Source organism: Echiichthys vipera, assembly GCF_963691815.1.
Source record: "Echiichthys vipera genome assembly, chromosome: 4".
Taxonomy (NCBI): Eukaryota; Metazoa; Chordata; class Actinopteri; order Perciformes; family Trachinidae; genus Echiichthys; species Echiichthys vipera.
In genome coordinates this window covers 7,346,809-7,363,519 of record NC_139829.1, presented here as the reverse complement: position 1 = coordinate 7,363,519, position 16,711 = coordinate 7,346,809, and the positions used below count along the sequence as shown (strand labels likewise).

The window sequence follows — 16,711 nt, the reverse complement described above, 5'->3', positions numbered from 1 at the left end:
ACACACACACACACACCAGTGACGTGCAGTGAGGGTGAGGGTTGGGGAGGCACTGACTCACAAGTCAGATTTACAAACATACAGTAGGATGCCAATAGGATAGGATGAGAGAACAGGAGAGAATAGGAGCGAAAAGGATGCTGAAAACCATTTTAAAACACCAGTGCCACTGTATATTGCAGTATATCTTACCTTTACTGTAAATGACTGTATATTGCAGTATATCTTACCTTTAATGACTGAAAGTCCAGCTTTGAAAAATTTCTTAGTTTAGAAATCAAATCCTCCATTTTCAGGGCGAGAAATGACAGATGTCGCTAAGCTCTACAGCATCGCACAGCATACTTCTTGTGTTTACTTTTTGCACACAGTTCAGAGTTCACCGTGACCTGGCTGGTGGCAGGCTATCAGGCTGCTCACTATCGCCGCCTGCCTTGAGGCAGAGGTACTGCCTGCCTCAAGGCAGCATTTCCCCTGTGGATTTATGTCACATCAATAAGATGTAAATATTACACACATACGTCAAATACATTACTGAACACCATGGAAAAGAAGACGTATGCTTTCATTACATAAAAGTGTCCTCAACCATCATATTGGAAAAATACACAGAAATGGGAACAAGCACGCGCCTTTTGCACGCGCTAAATCCAGTTTGTGAGTGATTGCGCAATCTGGAGGGAGGCACGGCTGTCCGTGCCTCACCTCTCGTCTCTGATGAGACTCCGTTTATTTAAGCAGGAAATACAGTTTTTTCTGCGATTTTTACTACAAAAATGGTCAAAATACATTAAGAACCACACCAAAATCATAGATATCCAGAGGACAAATATTAATACTTGTGTTGTTTTATTATTTCGTTTCTTTTTCCTCATGATCACAGGGGAGGCACAGCCTCCCCTGCCTCCCCTGACTGCACGTCACTGACACACACACACACACACACACACACACACACACACACACACACACACACACACACACACACACACACACACACACACACACACACACACACACACACACACACACACACACCAGTGCACACTCAATCATCCAGCCAGCCATCTCACAAGGGTGGAGGGGAAATGACTTGTTTTTTATTTGAAGATTTAAAAAAAAAAAACTGCTTGTCACTCTGACTGTTAAAATTAGCATAGGAAGCCGGTGAAATCCTCGGAGAGTTTTCTTGTTTTTTTATTTAACCTAATCAAGGTGATGACTAATAACATGTTGTTACTATGAAGCAGCAGGGTGGTTCTTGGACAGGCTGTCTGTTAAACAGAGGACCAGAGTGTCTGCCCTTGAGAAGAGTCCTTGAGTGAGTCATTGAATCCCTGCCAGCTTCAGGGACGCTGTCCTGTAGCTAACCCTGACCTCGGACCTTCAGGTGGGGGAAAAAAAGAGAAAGCCAAAAAACAAAATCTGGTCATTTTGGGGTTTAATCAGTGCATCTTTCAAAATGTGTAACTATCATTATTTAATTTATTTTTTTATTATTGTTTAAGTAGTCTGTACATATAATACATTTTTAATTATATAAAATGTCAGATTAGCTTTTAAAAAAATGCCTTTCAATCCCACAAAGTCCTAAAGATGTTCCATTTATTCAGGTTTGAGAGGCTGCTACTAGGGAATGCTGGGAATATAAGACAAGTCTGATAACATTCTTTATTTTCATTGTTATCGTCAACAAATACCATTAAAGGTGGAGGCTGAGTATCTGGGGAAGTACATTTAAACTCAACCCCGAAACAAATGCTAAAATCAGAACGAAAAGCTTCGTTTACATGAAATAAATGTTGCCGTGTGACTGCAAAAGATATAGAAAAATATTTACATTTTTATCTGGTTTTATCAATATATTTGTATATCGTCGCATCCTGTAGCAATTATTGTGTGTATCAAAAACCTGATATATTCCTCTGTGCCATAGAGCTCCATTGTTAAATCAAAACACGGATCAGTGCATTAATGTCCAGCTTTTTGTCATTTAAAAATCTGAAACTACATGTTTGTGACATTGTTAAATTCCAAACCGAGTGGTTCAGTAGAAACCAGTGGGCAGAGAGTGTAGAGAAATCTGAAATCATTAAGAGATACATTGTTGGTTTTTGGCCTTTTTTTTAATTTTAATGTATTTTTTTTTTTTTTCCAGTTAATCAGTTAACTGGATAATCCTTTCAGCGCCAGTTACATGATCTTTGTTGTTATGGTGTAGAGAAATATGCAAGTTTTTGGAAGTGGAATCGTATTTGGTCTTCTGTCAGTTGCAGGAGGAGCCCTAAAATAATTGTCCTGAATTATTATTGCAGCAGTTTGGCTTTCTTTCTTAGAGAGAATTACATCAGAAAGATGACCCAAGCCTGGCCCCCTTTTTGGATATTCAAAGTTAGGAGAAATGGTGTTGCAATTATTTGGTTTTGGATAGACTTTTAGTGTATAACATTCAAAAAAGTAATTTACTGTAGTATCAATATGAAATAAATTCATAAAGGGATACTTATACAAAAGCTAAATCTATCATTCTATATTGTGGGTGTGTGTGTGTTTGTGTGTGTTTGTGTGTGTTTGTGTGTGTTCGTGTGTGCGTGTGCGTGTGTGTGTGTGCGTGATGTAGTTTAGTCATCTAGTTATTGTGATTTGGGCTTTCTGCTGCCAACAACTGTCATCGAGGCGCTCCTCCAGTGTGGTTGGGTCCAGGCCTGTCAGGTTTCTGCACACATTCACAGTGATGGAAAAACAAAACAAATCCCCATGTTGGTTTCCCAGAGCACCAGTGTCTTCAGTGCCGGTTCAGGATGATTAAAGAGGAGGAAAAAAAAGCCTCTTCACTGAGAGGCAGTGAGTCAGCAGAACGCAACGCTGTCTCACAAGTCAGATTTTCTGTAATTTTGTGGCATGATTGTCATTCTCTGTCGGCTGTAGAAATCCTTGAAAAAAATGGCATGCCATCAAACTTAAATGCTTATCAAACTAAATAAATGTTAGCACAAAGCTTACTTTTTAAACTTTTTGTATTTTCTATCTGTCTGCAGTCATCATCCTATGCTTTGAAGTGAATTGACCAAAGCTAGGAGAGTGCAAGGAGATGCAACTGACTGTAAGAGCAGGCCTGAAAGTATGCTTTCATCCTCCCTCTATGCTGCTCTCATACATAATTTATCCTTGAGTATCAGGCAGTGGAGATTTCCATATTATAATATAAAGCTTCTGTGTCTCCAGCGCTTGAAATACCAGACTGTTCTTTGTAACCTCGGATGATAAGTCTTTCTAATAGTTTATCTCAAGTCTGGAGCCAGACCACAGTGCTAAATCTCTTTTACAACAACAACTACACATGTAAGCTGACAATATGTTTTGTATCTGTTACAGCTGTTTCCCCAGATAACAGTCATTAACCTGCCCTCTGTTGTCCTGTGCAGGTGCCTGTTTCTGCCCAGCCTGGCTCCCCACAACGCTCCCACCAACAACACTAACGCCTCAGGTGTCAGCGACGGAGCAGTGCTGAGCGGGATGGGTACAGGTAAAGACTAAAGGGTTTCTTTTCTTTTTTTCATTTTTGTCTTTTGTCATTTTTTCTCTTATTCTTCTACATTTTTTCTCTTTAATTTTTCTCTTTTTCTTTTTCATTATTTCTTCTTTTTCTTTTTCATTATTTCTTCTTTTTCTTTTTCATTATTTCTTCTTTTTCTTTTCTTTTTCCTTTGTTCTTATTTTTTTTCTTTGTTTCTTTTCTTTTTTCATTATTTTTCAGAAAGAAAGGAAAAGAAAAGAAATGATTACCAACTTGAGCAATATAGAGACACATTGACGACTTGCAGGACTTGGTGAACTAATGAGAAACATGAAAGTTCCTTCAGGAGACATATTTGTACTATTTCAAAAATCTCTGCGAACCATGCCTCTTTTGTGAATGGTTTATATTCTGGCAAAGCAGGGTTTTATAAAATGATATGGTATGAAGGGTTGCTGTGTACCAGAAAGTTGCTGCCCTATGCTGTCACTCCAGTCTGCTAGATCTGCTTTGCTGCGTGTGTTGTACCTAATACAACTGTCAGTCAAATGGCATCATTTTTGTTACAAAAACAAACAGTACGTGACTTGCTCTGCATGCTGTTTTCCACGCAGTCTCTCTCTGCTGTTGCTGGCCACTTTGTCCTACTGTGTTTGCCCTCTGAATGAGATTCTGTTGCTGAGTATTCTCACGTAGCCATCTCTACACTTCATTTTAGTGCTGTGCCAGCTGCCTTCTTCTTTGGTGGGAGACCATTAAAGTAGTAAAATAAAAAATACAACAACATGCGATTTGCTCAGTAGGGAAAGACCGATATGGATTTTTTTAGGGCCATGTGGATACCGTTTTTTTCCCCCCATCTCTTAGCCGATGACTGATATGGACTGACGATTATCTTGAGCCATTATTTGGAGCCGATACTACTTTTTCTACCTCAATTTACAACATAGAAATTATACAGGGATGATAACAAATGTTATGAGTCTCAATAAAAAAATAAAAAACATTTATTGAACTTAAAAAAGCCGCCTACAGCGACACAGAGCCAGTGAACACAGCAGCCTGCATCGGCCAATACCGATACATGTAAAAAACGCAAATATCTGCCAATCATATCGGCCGGCCGATGTATTGGTATATCACTAGTGCTTGGTCGCTGATAGCCCATAAATTCGCCCTAATATAAGCATTTTGAGTTGATGTTTAGCAGTGACTATGTTCGGCTTGTTGGATTATTGGCATATTTAATTTTGCTTTTCATTTTCTTTAAAAGGGAAAACCTTTGATAACCCTGGCAAAGTATTGCAATATATCAGGGTGGGATTTTCCACACCAATTTACAGCCCATTTCTGGTACATATTTGTCACTTTACCAACCATTTGGCAGACAACAAGCGGTTGAAATGTTTGAGGTATAAAAGCATTTTTTCACTGACGCAGTGAAAGAGTAAGAATAGATTCTGATGTTTGAAGTCTTCGTATGTCTGCCTGCTGCACAAACCTTGGATCATCCCACCTCTTGTTAATCCTAACTCACATGAAACGCACATAAAAACACATCAAACATATTATATCCCTCTTTGAGCACTTGCACATGTTGTCCCCATTTCTGAAAGCGCACACACCATCTTTGAGTTATATCTGTGGTGTTGTCTTCGTGCACCATCCTCCTCATCACTTCTTTTGTTTTCCCCAGTACATCTCATTTCTCACTTTCTTCTTCACACTGTTTTTTTAACCTCTCAGGATTTCTTCATCTCACCCACAACGAGTGTATTTGTTCTGATCTTTTCATCATTTGTGCACTGAACATCTAAAACCCAAACAACCCAACTCAAAGACCCTGAAGGCAGAGATAAAAATTAATCTGTGACGTTATGGTGGATTCTCTAGTCTCTAGCATCATTTAGTTTTTATGAAGCTAGACCCTCCTCTCCTCTCCTGTCCTCTCCTCTCCTGTCCTCTCCTCTCCTCTCACATTACTATCATTCCTCCATCTGTTTACCTATTCATCCTCTCCCTCTGCACTCATCCACCCCACGCTCTCCTCCTCTAGTCTTCTCCAGCCAGTCACCCAACACTATTTATAGACCTCTCTCTTTCCCTCCCTCAATTCTTCCTGTCACTCACATCTATCCTTTTCTCTGTCCTTATTATCTCTCCTCTCTGTCTCCAACCCTCCAACCTTTTTTTTTAGTGTTTTTTTCCTCCATCCCTTACTTGTTCCTCCTTTTGAGGTTTCTTCTTTTTCTTCCCTTCAGTCCCTCTCCCATGTCACTTAACCTCTCCTTCCTTTCTTACCTCATTTGTCTCAATCCCCTTCCTGTCCCTCCTCCTTCCTTCCCTTATTCTTCTCCCCTATCCTACTCCTCTCCTGACCCATATCCTGCAATGACATCATCGAGAATCTCATTCATCAAAATGTCCTCAGTCGGCTCAGGAACTCATAGCGCCTCTGTTGTATCAAGCATCTACTGATACACACATACACATATGCCCTCAGGCAACTTTTCTTTGTTCTTGCAGCAGTTTTTCCTGCAACATTGATGTTGTTTTTTTCTCTAATCCAAGTCCCACAAGTCCATAGTCGGCTCCATAAATAAGACTATATGTAATGGTATCAGTGAACATTTAACTTGTAGTTAGTTCTTTCAAGTCTTCAGAAAGCGCTGATACAAAAATCAGTTGTTGCTCATCTGGCTCAGAACAGGTGGTGGTGTGCCAGCAGACAGTGATGACTGTGGTATTCTGGCCAATTTTAATTTGGTCCGGTCTGAAACCCTGTTGAGTGACAGCCTGATCCCCAGGCACCGTGAGTCTGCATTGCTGTGAGATTCACTGAGCTGCAGGACAATGTGGTTCAAATACTCATTTCTGCTTTAAGCTTTTGGCAGCTCCGTCCGGCATAACTTATTACTTATTACTTACTTTGATGTGGCTCCATCATGTAGCAAAAACATTGTTTGCCTAATTATGCCCTAAGGCTGATTTTAGATCTTTTCTGCACAGCTTTGGCCTCCACTAAACCTTCATAAATAAGACAAAAAAAATATTATGTACATATTTATGTACTGTTCATACGTTTTGTAATAACACACGTACTAAAACGCAGAGTGTCTTTCATTTAACACGTGGCTGGCACCAAAGATGTCCGCTATCACCACTGCTGTTTGCTGTTGCTCTCCATCACCCTTAGGAGTTCACCGCTTTTTACCGGTGTCTATAGGAATGGGACGGAACACAGAGTATCACTTTATGCCGATGACCTCTTGCTCTATGTCTCAAGCCCCACTCTCTGCATTGACAAGATTCTGGACATCTTACACAAATTTGGGTCCTTCTCTGGTTATAAATTGAACATTAATAAAAGTGAATGCTTCCCTCTTAATAATGCAGCAAAGCAGATCCCGGCTCAAACACTATCATTCCGCTAGGCTTCTTCTAGATTTCAATATTTAGGCATTAATATCTCGAATAGTCTCCCTTTACTGTACAAACATAACATTATGGAATTGGTCAGAAATGTTAAATCATATCTACTACGCTGGAATGCTGTCCGATTGTCGCTTCTAGGCAGAATCAATTCTATCAAAATGAATGTCCTACCAAAATTTTCTTTTTCCTTTTCAGTGTCTACCTATATACCTGCCCAAAACCTTTTTTCAAACAATTGGATAAGATTATTTCACATTTTATTTGGGGGGGGGAAGACTCCGAGGGAAAAAGTACTCAATTTTGCAAAGAACCAAGGAGGAGGGGGGCCTTGCTCCGCAGGATTTCAGGGTATACTATTGGACAGCCAATATTCAAGTAATCTATACCTAGTTCAACTCCCCCAGCACAGACAGGTGTCAGATGGAAGCCTACTCATGTAACTCCATTTTTGGTGTTCTAAAAGGGGTAAACATGGGTGAAATGTATCCTTACAAGTGAACATGTATTATGTCTTGATAACCCAATAAAGATATGGATGAAAAAAATAAACACAGAGCGAAAAAGCAAGACATAAAAAAGTAAATATATTGTGATATAAAAACACAAGATAGGAATAATACTAGTAAAACAAGTTAATAATATTGAAAAGTATTTGACGATACAAAAACCATAAGAAATATTGACTAACTAATACTGATTAACAGTGAAAGTGGCAATAATAACAAAAGTGGAAATTATTTAAAAGCAATATTATGAAACAAATTTTAGCTGTTTCTTAAAACTATAAACAGAAGTTGTCTGATAAGAAAAAGGGGCTAACTCAAGGGGCTTATTTATTTATTTCATCCACAGCATTCAATATCATATGAAAGTGAGCATATTAAACGAAAATAAACCCCTCAATAAAATACATTGTACACACATTGTTGTTTCTGCCCCTATCAGCTAACAGTACTGTAGAAAGAAAGAGACAACCCCCGCTCCATTTTGGCTGTAATATCAAGTAGCTGCTGGCAGCAACAAAACAAGAGTAAACATGCAATCTTTCCAGGAAGGACAATATCTGTGGACTCAGTAAACACATGAAAATGTCTCACAGGCAAATAGTTTATTCAGAGAGCTCCACATGCTGGAAACCAATATGGAGTGCACACTGATGGTCCTGGAGGCAGCGTCGAGGAGATAAAGAATAAGTGTTTCCTATTTTACACAGGGTCAAGATTTACATGTAAGGGCGCAGACCACACTGTCCGTCCGTACCGTGCCCCGGGCTTTAGGGTACTTGTCCCCCCCTCCCTCTCCCCCCGCCGGCCAGGCCCGTTTGTACTCACACTGCCTGGGCCTCGGTGGAATGCTTCTTGCTGCCTATACGTCATCACGCCGTCACACGCATTGATTGAGTTTTTGTGCGTCTTGTCCGACTGTTTTTGAATATTTTCATCTGACCAAATCTGCAGTAAACACTCCACCTCCGTATCACACCAACGTGAACCTTTCACCGCCATTGTTTTAAATGTCTGCGCATGGTTCGTTTTTTTTTTTTTTCTATGTCCGAACAGGTGCACATAAAATGACATCAGAGCCGCCGTAGGCCACATGCTCGTGCTCGTACACGTGCGCACGCTCATGCTCGTACATGTGCAGACGTGCTTTACAAAAGCCCACTTCTCACAAACGGGCCGTGGCCGGCAAGCTGGCCGCAGCTAGGCGCGGTGCGGTTGCACTCACACTGGTCAAACGAACTAGGCTTTACCCGAAAAACCTATTTGGGCACGGTACGGATGGACAGTGTGAGTGCGCCCTAATAGATGGTAGCACATCACTTGGTTCAATGTTGTTTTGTGGAACACTTGTGGATGCAGCATTGAAAGTATTGTGATGAGCAGATCATACCGTAGCTGCAAAGTGACTTTGGACACATTAAATAAAATCACACCTGATTTTTTTTTTTCCTCCAGGGGAGCGCTTGTTCCCTCCTCCGTCAGGCCTGAGCTACTCCACCTGGTTCTGTGTCGAGCGTTTCAGCGCAGCTCCTCAGGCCCACCCGGTGCGACTGCTGACCATCGTCCGTCGGGCCACGTCCTCGGAGCAGCACTACGTCTGCCTGGCAGTCGTGCTGTCCGCCAAAGATCGCTCGCTCACCGTCTCCACCAAGGAGGAGCTGCTGCAGACCTACTGTGAGTAAAACCTGGTTCATTTATTCCATCAGACAGGGTTTTCTACATCAAGTGGAGTCCAAATAATAACAACAACTGCAGTTGACCACACAAAATACCAAACACATGAATACAAAATTAACAGTAAGAACAGAAGCAAATAACGAATACATAAAGAACTGCAGTAAAACAGAAGATGAAGTCAAACTCAACTCAGTTGAACGTCACTGCTTTTGTGTCTGCTTCGTGGAACACCCAGCATCTTATAGGTCCACCTTAGTTGCTCTAACTGGAGTGTGATTCAAGACATTTACCAGCCCATTTAAATCCTGATAACAAGCAACAAGATCTTAAAAAGGAGGAGAGAGGCCAGTACTGGTGTTATGTGATCACATTTTCTTTTTTTCAGTTAGAAGGCGAGTGGCTGTATTTTGTACTAACTGCAGATGACAAAGAGACGACTGTTCAACAGCACCCTCAAAGAGTTACAGTAGTCTCAAAGAGGGGGTAATAAAAGCATGAATTACTCGAATAACAGGATTTCTGGGAGAGAGATGGGCCTTTACCCAGGCTGAAAGTCTCTTCTTACACTAAACTCTAATATTGTGTTTTTTGGGCTAACATGACTTAAGTAGTGAGGAACACAAAAGGAATCATGGGTAATCTATGCTGGGGTTGTTTTGCTGATAGCTGACAGAATGCTGCTGCAGTTGCAGAATAAATGGTCCAAGATATAATAAGATATTTGTTGTTTGTGTAAACTTGATGTAAAAACAAAATCTGACTTTTTGACCAGTGTATACTGTTACATAAAAACCTGCTTTTGTTGTTGATTCATCAGTGATGATGGGGTTTTTTATACACATGTTCTCAACCAAGGATTTAGTCATCTCGGTGTGTATTTAAATGTAGAAACTGTTTATATATTTATATTTATCTATATCTTTAAGTATTGCACTGTTAGTGTGAGGTGGGCTGGGGTCAAAGGAGTGAGGTTGGTGAGTGGGAGAAGTCTTTATGTCTATTACACCTTATAAATCTGTCCCTTGTGGGATTTCCGTCAGTCACCAGGAGGTCATGTTTTTACGTCTGACTCATCGTTACTGCCCCTCTGCTTCTCCCCCCCCCCCCCTCTCTCTCCCCATCAAGCAGCAGACGAGTCGAGTGAGGAAGCCTCCTTCTATGAGATCCTGCCCTGCTGTGCCCGTTTCCGCTGCGGCGAGCTGATCGCGGAGGGCCAGTGGCACCACCTGGTGCTCGTCATGAGCAAAGGCATGCTGAAGAACAGCATGGCCACTCTGTACCTCGACGGTCAGCTTATCAACACCGTCAAGGTAAAGTTATTGACTCAAATTTCACTTTGTTATTACTGGAAGAGTTATCTATGTACAGTGGTTTATAATTTTCAAAATTAGGGCTGTAGCTAAGGCTTTCATCTGTGATTTATCGATAGATAGAAGAAATAAAATAAAGAAATAAACCTTCATTAATCGGCAAATATTTTGATCAACGATTAATCGTTTTGAGTCATTTAAAAAAAATCTAAATCAAAATTCTCTTTCAGCTTCTTAAACGTGAATATTTTCTCCTGTCTTTCCTCCTATGACTAAACTGAATATCTTTGAGTTATGGACAAAACAATACATTTGAAGACGCATGTTTTGGGCTTTGGGAAACACTGATTGACATCGGAGAGAGACCGATTAAAACAAACAAGCAATAACAAACAAAGTGACCTAAGCAGTACATTCTGGATATGTAGCAGCAAATGATGAATGTGCAATAATAGTAAGGTGTGTAGTAGTTATGAGTTGAGGTCATTTTCAAAGCAACCCAAAGATATTCAGTTCACCATAAAAACCGAGCTAATATGCTGATGTGCTTCTTATCTTTTTCTCATATGGACATAAATACAGAGTAGATATCCAGATACACATATTGTACAGTTAGCTCAAAATGTTCAGAACACTGACCATTTTTTTTTGATGACGCAGCACAGAAATACACTTTAAAGCAGTCTTTACATAGTAGCCCCACAGCACAGCAGTCAGCATACTGTACCGTGGCTTGTGGTCCAGTGACATTAGATTCCCCTGAGATTACAGAGCAGAGCAGACCACAAGTCTCAGCTTCCTCTCAGCACTGCTGATAACAACAGCTTCATTTCCTGCTGAGGTCCTCATAAAGGAAACAACAAGCTGCTCATATGTGTCTTCTGTGTCTGTGTGTGTAAGAGCGTACTTGTGGTTGTGTTTTTTTGCCCTCTGGGAACGGTTGGTTTTCTGTAAGGCACAAATCTTGTCTCTTAACTTTACAGTCTCTAAGGAGGCTCTCCGCACAGTGGGTACACAAACTAACAAGAACAATGGTAGCTTCTGTTAGTGATGATTTATGTATGTAATGATCATAAATTGTGCAGCTTTTTCACGCCCTTCATCAGATTACAACATTTTTAAGACCGATTACGGATTTCAGAGAGGGGGAAATTCACTGATTTGAATGAAAATAGACTTTTTTTAATTTGGATTTTGCACCAAAAAGACTCTGCAGAGAAACTCAGTAGGCTTCAATATTATTGCACATTCTTATTATGCATTATATGTACAATGTATCATATTGTCAACCAATTCTAAGTGAACACTGAGAAAATAAAGAATAAATAAAAATAAAAGAATTTGCTAAATGAGTATCATGTTCACAATCAGTCAATTGCATACTATTAAAATTATTTCATAAAAAACCTGTATATGGATGTTTGCTCAAATAATTGTTGAAATTATCCTATAATCATTTTTCGGCTCCCTTGATTTATGCTTTGGTCAGGAAATGCCAAAACATTAGAGAAAAAGTGTCATAAATAATAGATAATAATAGGGAATGAATGCATAAATACTGTACTGTAAAGTATTAAAATGCTCCATCCACAGAGACGTACGCACAACTTTACTATATCTAGGTACAAAGTGCAAATACAGCGTTGTTACAGTCATTCTCCGGCTGCAATGATGATGCAGAGAGAGCGCATGTAGAAGACCTAGAAGCACTGACCAATCAGAGCAGACTGGTCTTTTTCAGGAGGGGGTCTTAAAGAGACAGGCGCTAAAATGAAGGCTGAAATCAGGTATATTCAGACCGACAGTATGAGGAATATAATGTTTTTTTGAACATTAAAGCATGTAAACATGTTCTAGCAGAAACTCAGAATAAAAGTATAAATCTGAAAATGAGCATTTTTTGTGCCCTTTAAACTTGTAATGATATAAAACATCTCACACCTGGAAAATTGTTGGATTTTTAAATTCTTGGATAATTTTTCTGCAGTTACTCTTATATGAGCCAACTGCTAGTTGTGTTCATTTCTACTCATTCTGTTGCTATAATTGCTGCCTACCTTCGCCTTCCCTCTCCTACAGCTTCACTACGTCCACAGTGCACCGGGCGGCTCCGGCTCCACTAACCCTCCTGTGCTGAGCACTGTGTACGGATATGTGGGGACGCCACCTGCCCAGCGCCAGCTCTCCAGCCTAGTGTGGCGCCTAGGGCCCAGCCACTTCCTGGAGGAGGTGCTGCCTGCCTCCAGCGTTGCCGCCATCTACGAACTGGGACCCATCTATGTGGGAAGCTTCCAGGCTGTCTACCTGCCCTGTGAGTGGTCCTTTTGGTTTCATCTTTACTATCCTTTAATAATCTTTTCTCTCCTTTCTTTTTTGTCATTTTATGCCCTTTCCTTATACGTCTGTCAATGTTTTAAACCCCATTTTTATACCTTTTGTTGTCCCAGGTAAAGACTCGAAGACAGAGGTAGCACCTGCCTCCCCAGTGGCGTTGGTACCAGAGGAGAAGGTGTCCTTTAGTCTTTATGCACTCTCTGTCTCTACTCTCACGGTGGCCAAGATTAGGAAGGTCTACAACAAACTGGACAGCAAAGCCATCGCCAAACAGGTCAGACATACCACTGCTCAGTGGAATTGAAGTGTGTAGAATCTTAGGAAGTCACAACTTGGAAGCCTTGTCAGAAACAGAGTATGTGAGTGAAGATGAGGGGTGAGAATTTCTGCTTTTTCGTCCCCCCTTCTTCGCTCAACACTTAAAACACCCCAGAAAAGAAAAAAAATGCGCTGTATTTGTCAGATGAATGGTGCCCACCATGATGCAGGCTCTGCATGCACTCGGCAGAACATGCAGATGGACATGCAGAGACAGGCTGGGGCGTGCTTTCAGCTCATAGTGTGAGTGGCATTGGAGAAGGAGATTAAGGCAACTTTCCTAATAAAAAATCCCCTCTGCACTCAATCCGAAATCTAAAGCTCCCCACTCACAATAAAGAAATAAAACATTATTACTGGGAAAACGTATTCAAGTCAAGTCAATTTTAAGATTGTAGCACATATCATGCACAGGCAAACTCACAGTAAGACATTTAGCAAAGTAGATAGAAAAACCCTAAAAAAAGGTCAAATGTGAGCATCGTACCTCTGTTTCTTTATGTATTACTTTGGAAACTTGTAACTTCTAATGTTAATGCTCAATAAAACATGACATATCAAAAATAAAATCAAGTGTAAACTGGGTGTAAAGGTCAGGATATGATGTTCCCTTACCAAAACAATCATTAAAGGAAATTGTTTTTTGAAAAACAAAACAAAACAAAACATGTATATACAGTCAAATACTCCACATAAATATAATAACCTTTGTCAAACTATACAACGCACACACTAACTTTCAGGAAAGATGTATATTATGATTAATAAACACACATGTAAGATGATGTGGAGGTTTCTATCACTCACTCTCTAGTCATAGATGTTTGCACACACACACACACACACACACACACACACACACACACACACACACACACACACACACACACACACACACACACACACACACACACACACACAAGATGCAGGTGCATCGTGGCATGCAAAGGTCAGCTCATTCTTCAACGGAAAATATGCAGTCAATCTACTTTGCGTTTATAGTCACAAACACACCATCCTATTATGTGTGTGTTTGAGCTCCAAATTAGCTCCCTCATTCGTCCTTATCTCTCTCCCCACCTGTCAAGCTATTTCCCAGCCTGCTCTGCTCTCCCTGCTAAGCCTCGTCCCACGGTGTCTCTCAGGAGGCAGAACGTCAGAGAAGTGCAGAGGCAGCATTTCTGCTGCCGCAGGGACCTGTTGTAGCGTAGGAAGAGAGTGCTTAATAGTACCAGCGCTTAAGAGAACACATTAGTGTTTTTATTAAAGAAAGATACAGACTGTGACATTACTACCACTTTTTATTAAAACTAGGAAGATGCTGCATAAAGACAGTATTTTTCACTTGCTAAATTGGCCATCATGTACAAATAGACTTTCATGAATAGTGTATTTTTCTACAGAGCGACAGAGTGTGGTGACTCTTTCTTTTCCCCTTCACTTGCTAAATTGGTCCCATATGTCACTCTCACTGGCTGAATAAAAGGTTTTTACTTCAGAATAGAGATGGGACAATATATAATTTTATTGCAGATCTGAATAAAAAATACTTGCACTAAGTTAATCGTGGTGAAATTCCATTATCGGGATAACTGCGAAGATCCTCACGAGTGACTTGACCACAGAACTGACTTATGTGGATTAAACAAAAATCTAAAGAAGGGAGAAAAGAGTTGTGTTTGTGTGTTTTGATATGAATTTCTTTACTGAACCCTTCCGTCTGTTCTCTGTAGCTCACTGTGTCCTCTCATGAAAACGCCACTCCAGTGAAGCTGATTCACAACGCCGCCGGCCACCTCAATGGGCCAGCACGTACCATCGGAGCAGCTGTCATCGGATATTTAGGTAAACTGTGAAATTACCTGTAATCTCATGAAACTGAATGCGACATGAAATTATCACATTTATACTACAGCTTTACTTAACTTTTCTTTTTCTTTTGTTTCCCCCTTCAGGTGTCCGAGCCTTTGTGGCCAAACCCGTGGCCACCAACCTGCAATATGTGGGTGGTGCAGCTGCCATCTTGGGCCTGGTTGCCATGGCGTCAGATGTGGAAGGGCTGTATGCTGCTGTCAAAGCTCTGGTGTGTGTTGTGAAAAGCAACCCGTTGGCGAGTAAGGAGATGGAGCGCATCAAGGGCTACCAGGTTAGACACAAGTCTACAGTTTTAACACTGCTCACATGACAAGCTCTAAGAGAAACATAAAGTCAGTAGTCAGTGGGTTTCATAACCGTTTGCTTTCAACAACATTTTTGTGGACACTTTCATTTTTTGTTAACATCTTCATATTAAGGTCCAAACCCTATTTTATACATCCGGTTAAAGCTGGGGCAGGCAGTTTCCTGGAGAAACCTGCCAGAATGTACCCTCCTCCTGCAGCTCTTCCCTCTCTGTCCTCAGTCCCTCCTTTCATACAGCAACATGTACGAGTATGAGCCGTTCTTTTCAATCATCCCCGTCCTCATTGTGATCCTGAAGATGTTATAAAGGGCCAATTCTACATCCTGTATTCAAGACTCTAGCTCAATGCATAAACATGAACTTGGCTCCAGTTAGTAGAAATCTAAACAGTGAACACCATTTCCTCTCCATGTCTGAAGTGCTTTGCTGATATTTACACAGCTTTTGTTGCGTTTATTATCAGACTGTCTTTTGGACACGCTGTTGCCCATGTTGAAACAGCAACGTTTTTTGCAGAACTTTCCGCCATTGAATCAGGCTTTCACCATCTGTATTTGTAGAACAGCCAATAGGACCACCCTATCTTTGAAATGACCTATGATTGGTCAAAGTCTCCTTTCACGGGATAGATATTCTGAAGCTTGAAAATAGAGCCAAGAGGAGACACAAGTTATGTTGTATGTTGTTGTATGTTGTTTTTTTTGGCACTATGTTGCTTTAAGTTTTACTTTAGTTAATAAGAGTGATTTATAGTTGGAGTTTGAGTTAGTTAGGTTTTCTGTTGTCTGCGATCTTAAAACGTACTTCTGTTCATTTTCTGGACTGCACAATCACAAACTGAAAGCTAACACATTCGGATGAAACGATGACGCAGACATGTGACTTAAACTTTAAAAATATAAAATATTTTTGCTGTCGTCTGAACCCTCACAGCTGCTGGCCATGCTGCTGAAGAAGAAGCGCTCGCTGCTCAACAGTCACATCCTCCACCTAACCTTCTCTCTGGTGGGAACAGTGGACAGCGGCCACGAGACCTCCATCATTCCCAACTCCACCGCCTTCCAGGACCTGCTCTGTGACTTCGAGGTGAGGGCTTTTGGGGGGAGAATGGATGCCAGTAAATGCTCATGAAATAAAGTACTCTTCACCAAACTAATTAGATTCAACACATTTTGGCAACTGACCAGCCATAAACATCTATCTTGCTGATGAAACAGTGAGAAAAAAACATTTCTTACACAGCTGTTGATCCTTTTAGAAGCTCTCCGTGCCAAGATGCCACCTCTCCTTGCCTGTAGTTTATGTTGCTCCTTCTGCTCCTTCTGCTCCTCAGGTGTGGCTTCATGCTCCCTACGAGCTCCATCTGTCTCTGTTTGAGCATTTCATTGAACTGCTGACAGAATCCAGGCAAGTGTCAAAACTTTCTCTTCCTTGA

General features: G+C 40.8%; 1 protein-coding gene across 2 annotated transcripts in view; it reads left to right on the top strand.

The window, feature by feature from the left end:
• The window catches only part of wdfy3 (WD repeat and FYVE domain containing 3), a 107,279-nt gene that overhangs the window by 58,684 nt on the left and 31,884 nt on the right, over positions 1-16,711 (top strand). For both annotated transcript variants that reach the window (XM_083912528.1, XM_083912527.1), the window contains exons 18-26: positions 3,426-3,526; positions 8,911-9,129; positions 10,261-10,442; positions 12,522-12,753; positions 12,890-13,050; positions 14,828-14,939; positions 15,050-15,240; positions 16,210-16,362; positions 16,610-16,683. In XM_083912528.1, the coding sequence (XP_083768654.1) occupies positions 3,426-3,526; positions 8,911-9,129; positions 10,261-10,442; positions 12,522-12,753; positions 12,890-13,050; positions 14,828-14,939; positions 15,050-15,240; positions 16,210-16,362; positions 16,610-16,683 (1,425 nt within the window). The remainder of the gene's footprint in view (positions 1-3,425; positions 3,527-8,910; positions 9,130-10,260; positions 10,443-12,521; positions 12,754-12,889; positions 13,051-14,827; positions 14,940-15,049; positions 15,241-16,209; positions 16,363-16,609; positions 16,684-16,711) is intronic.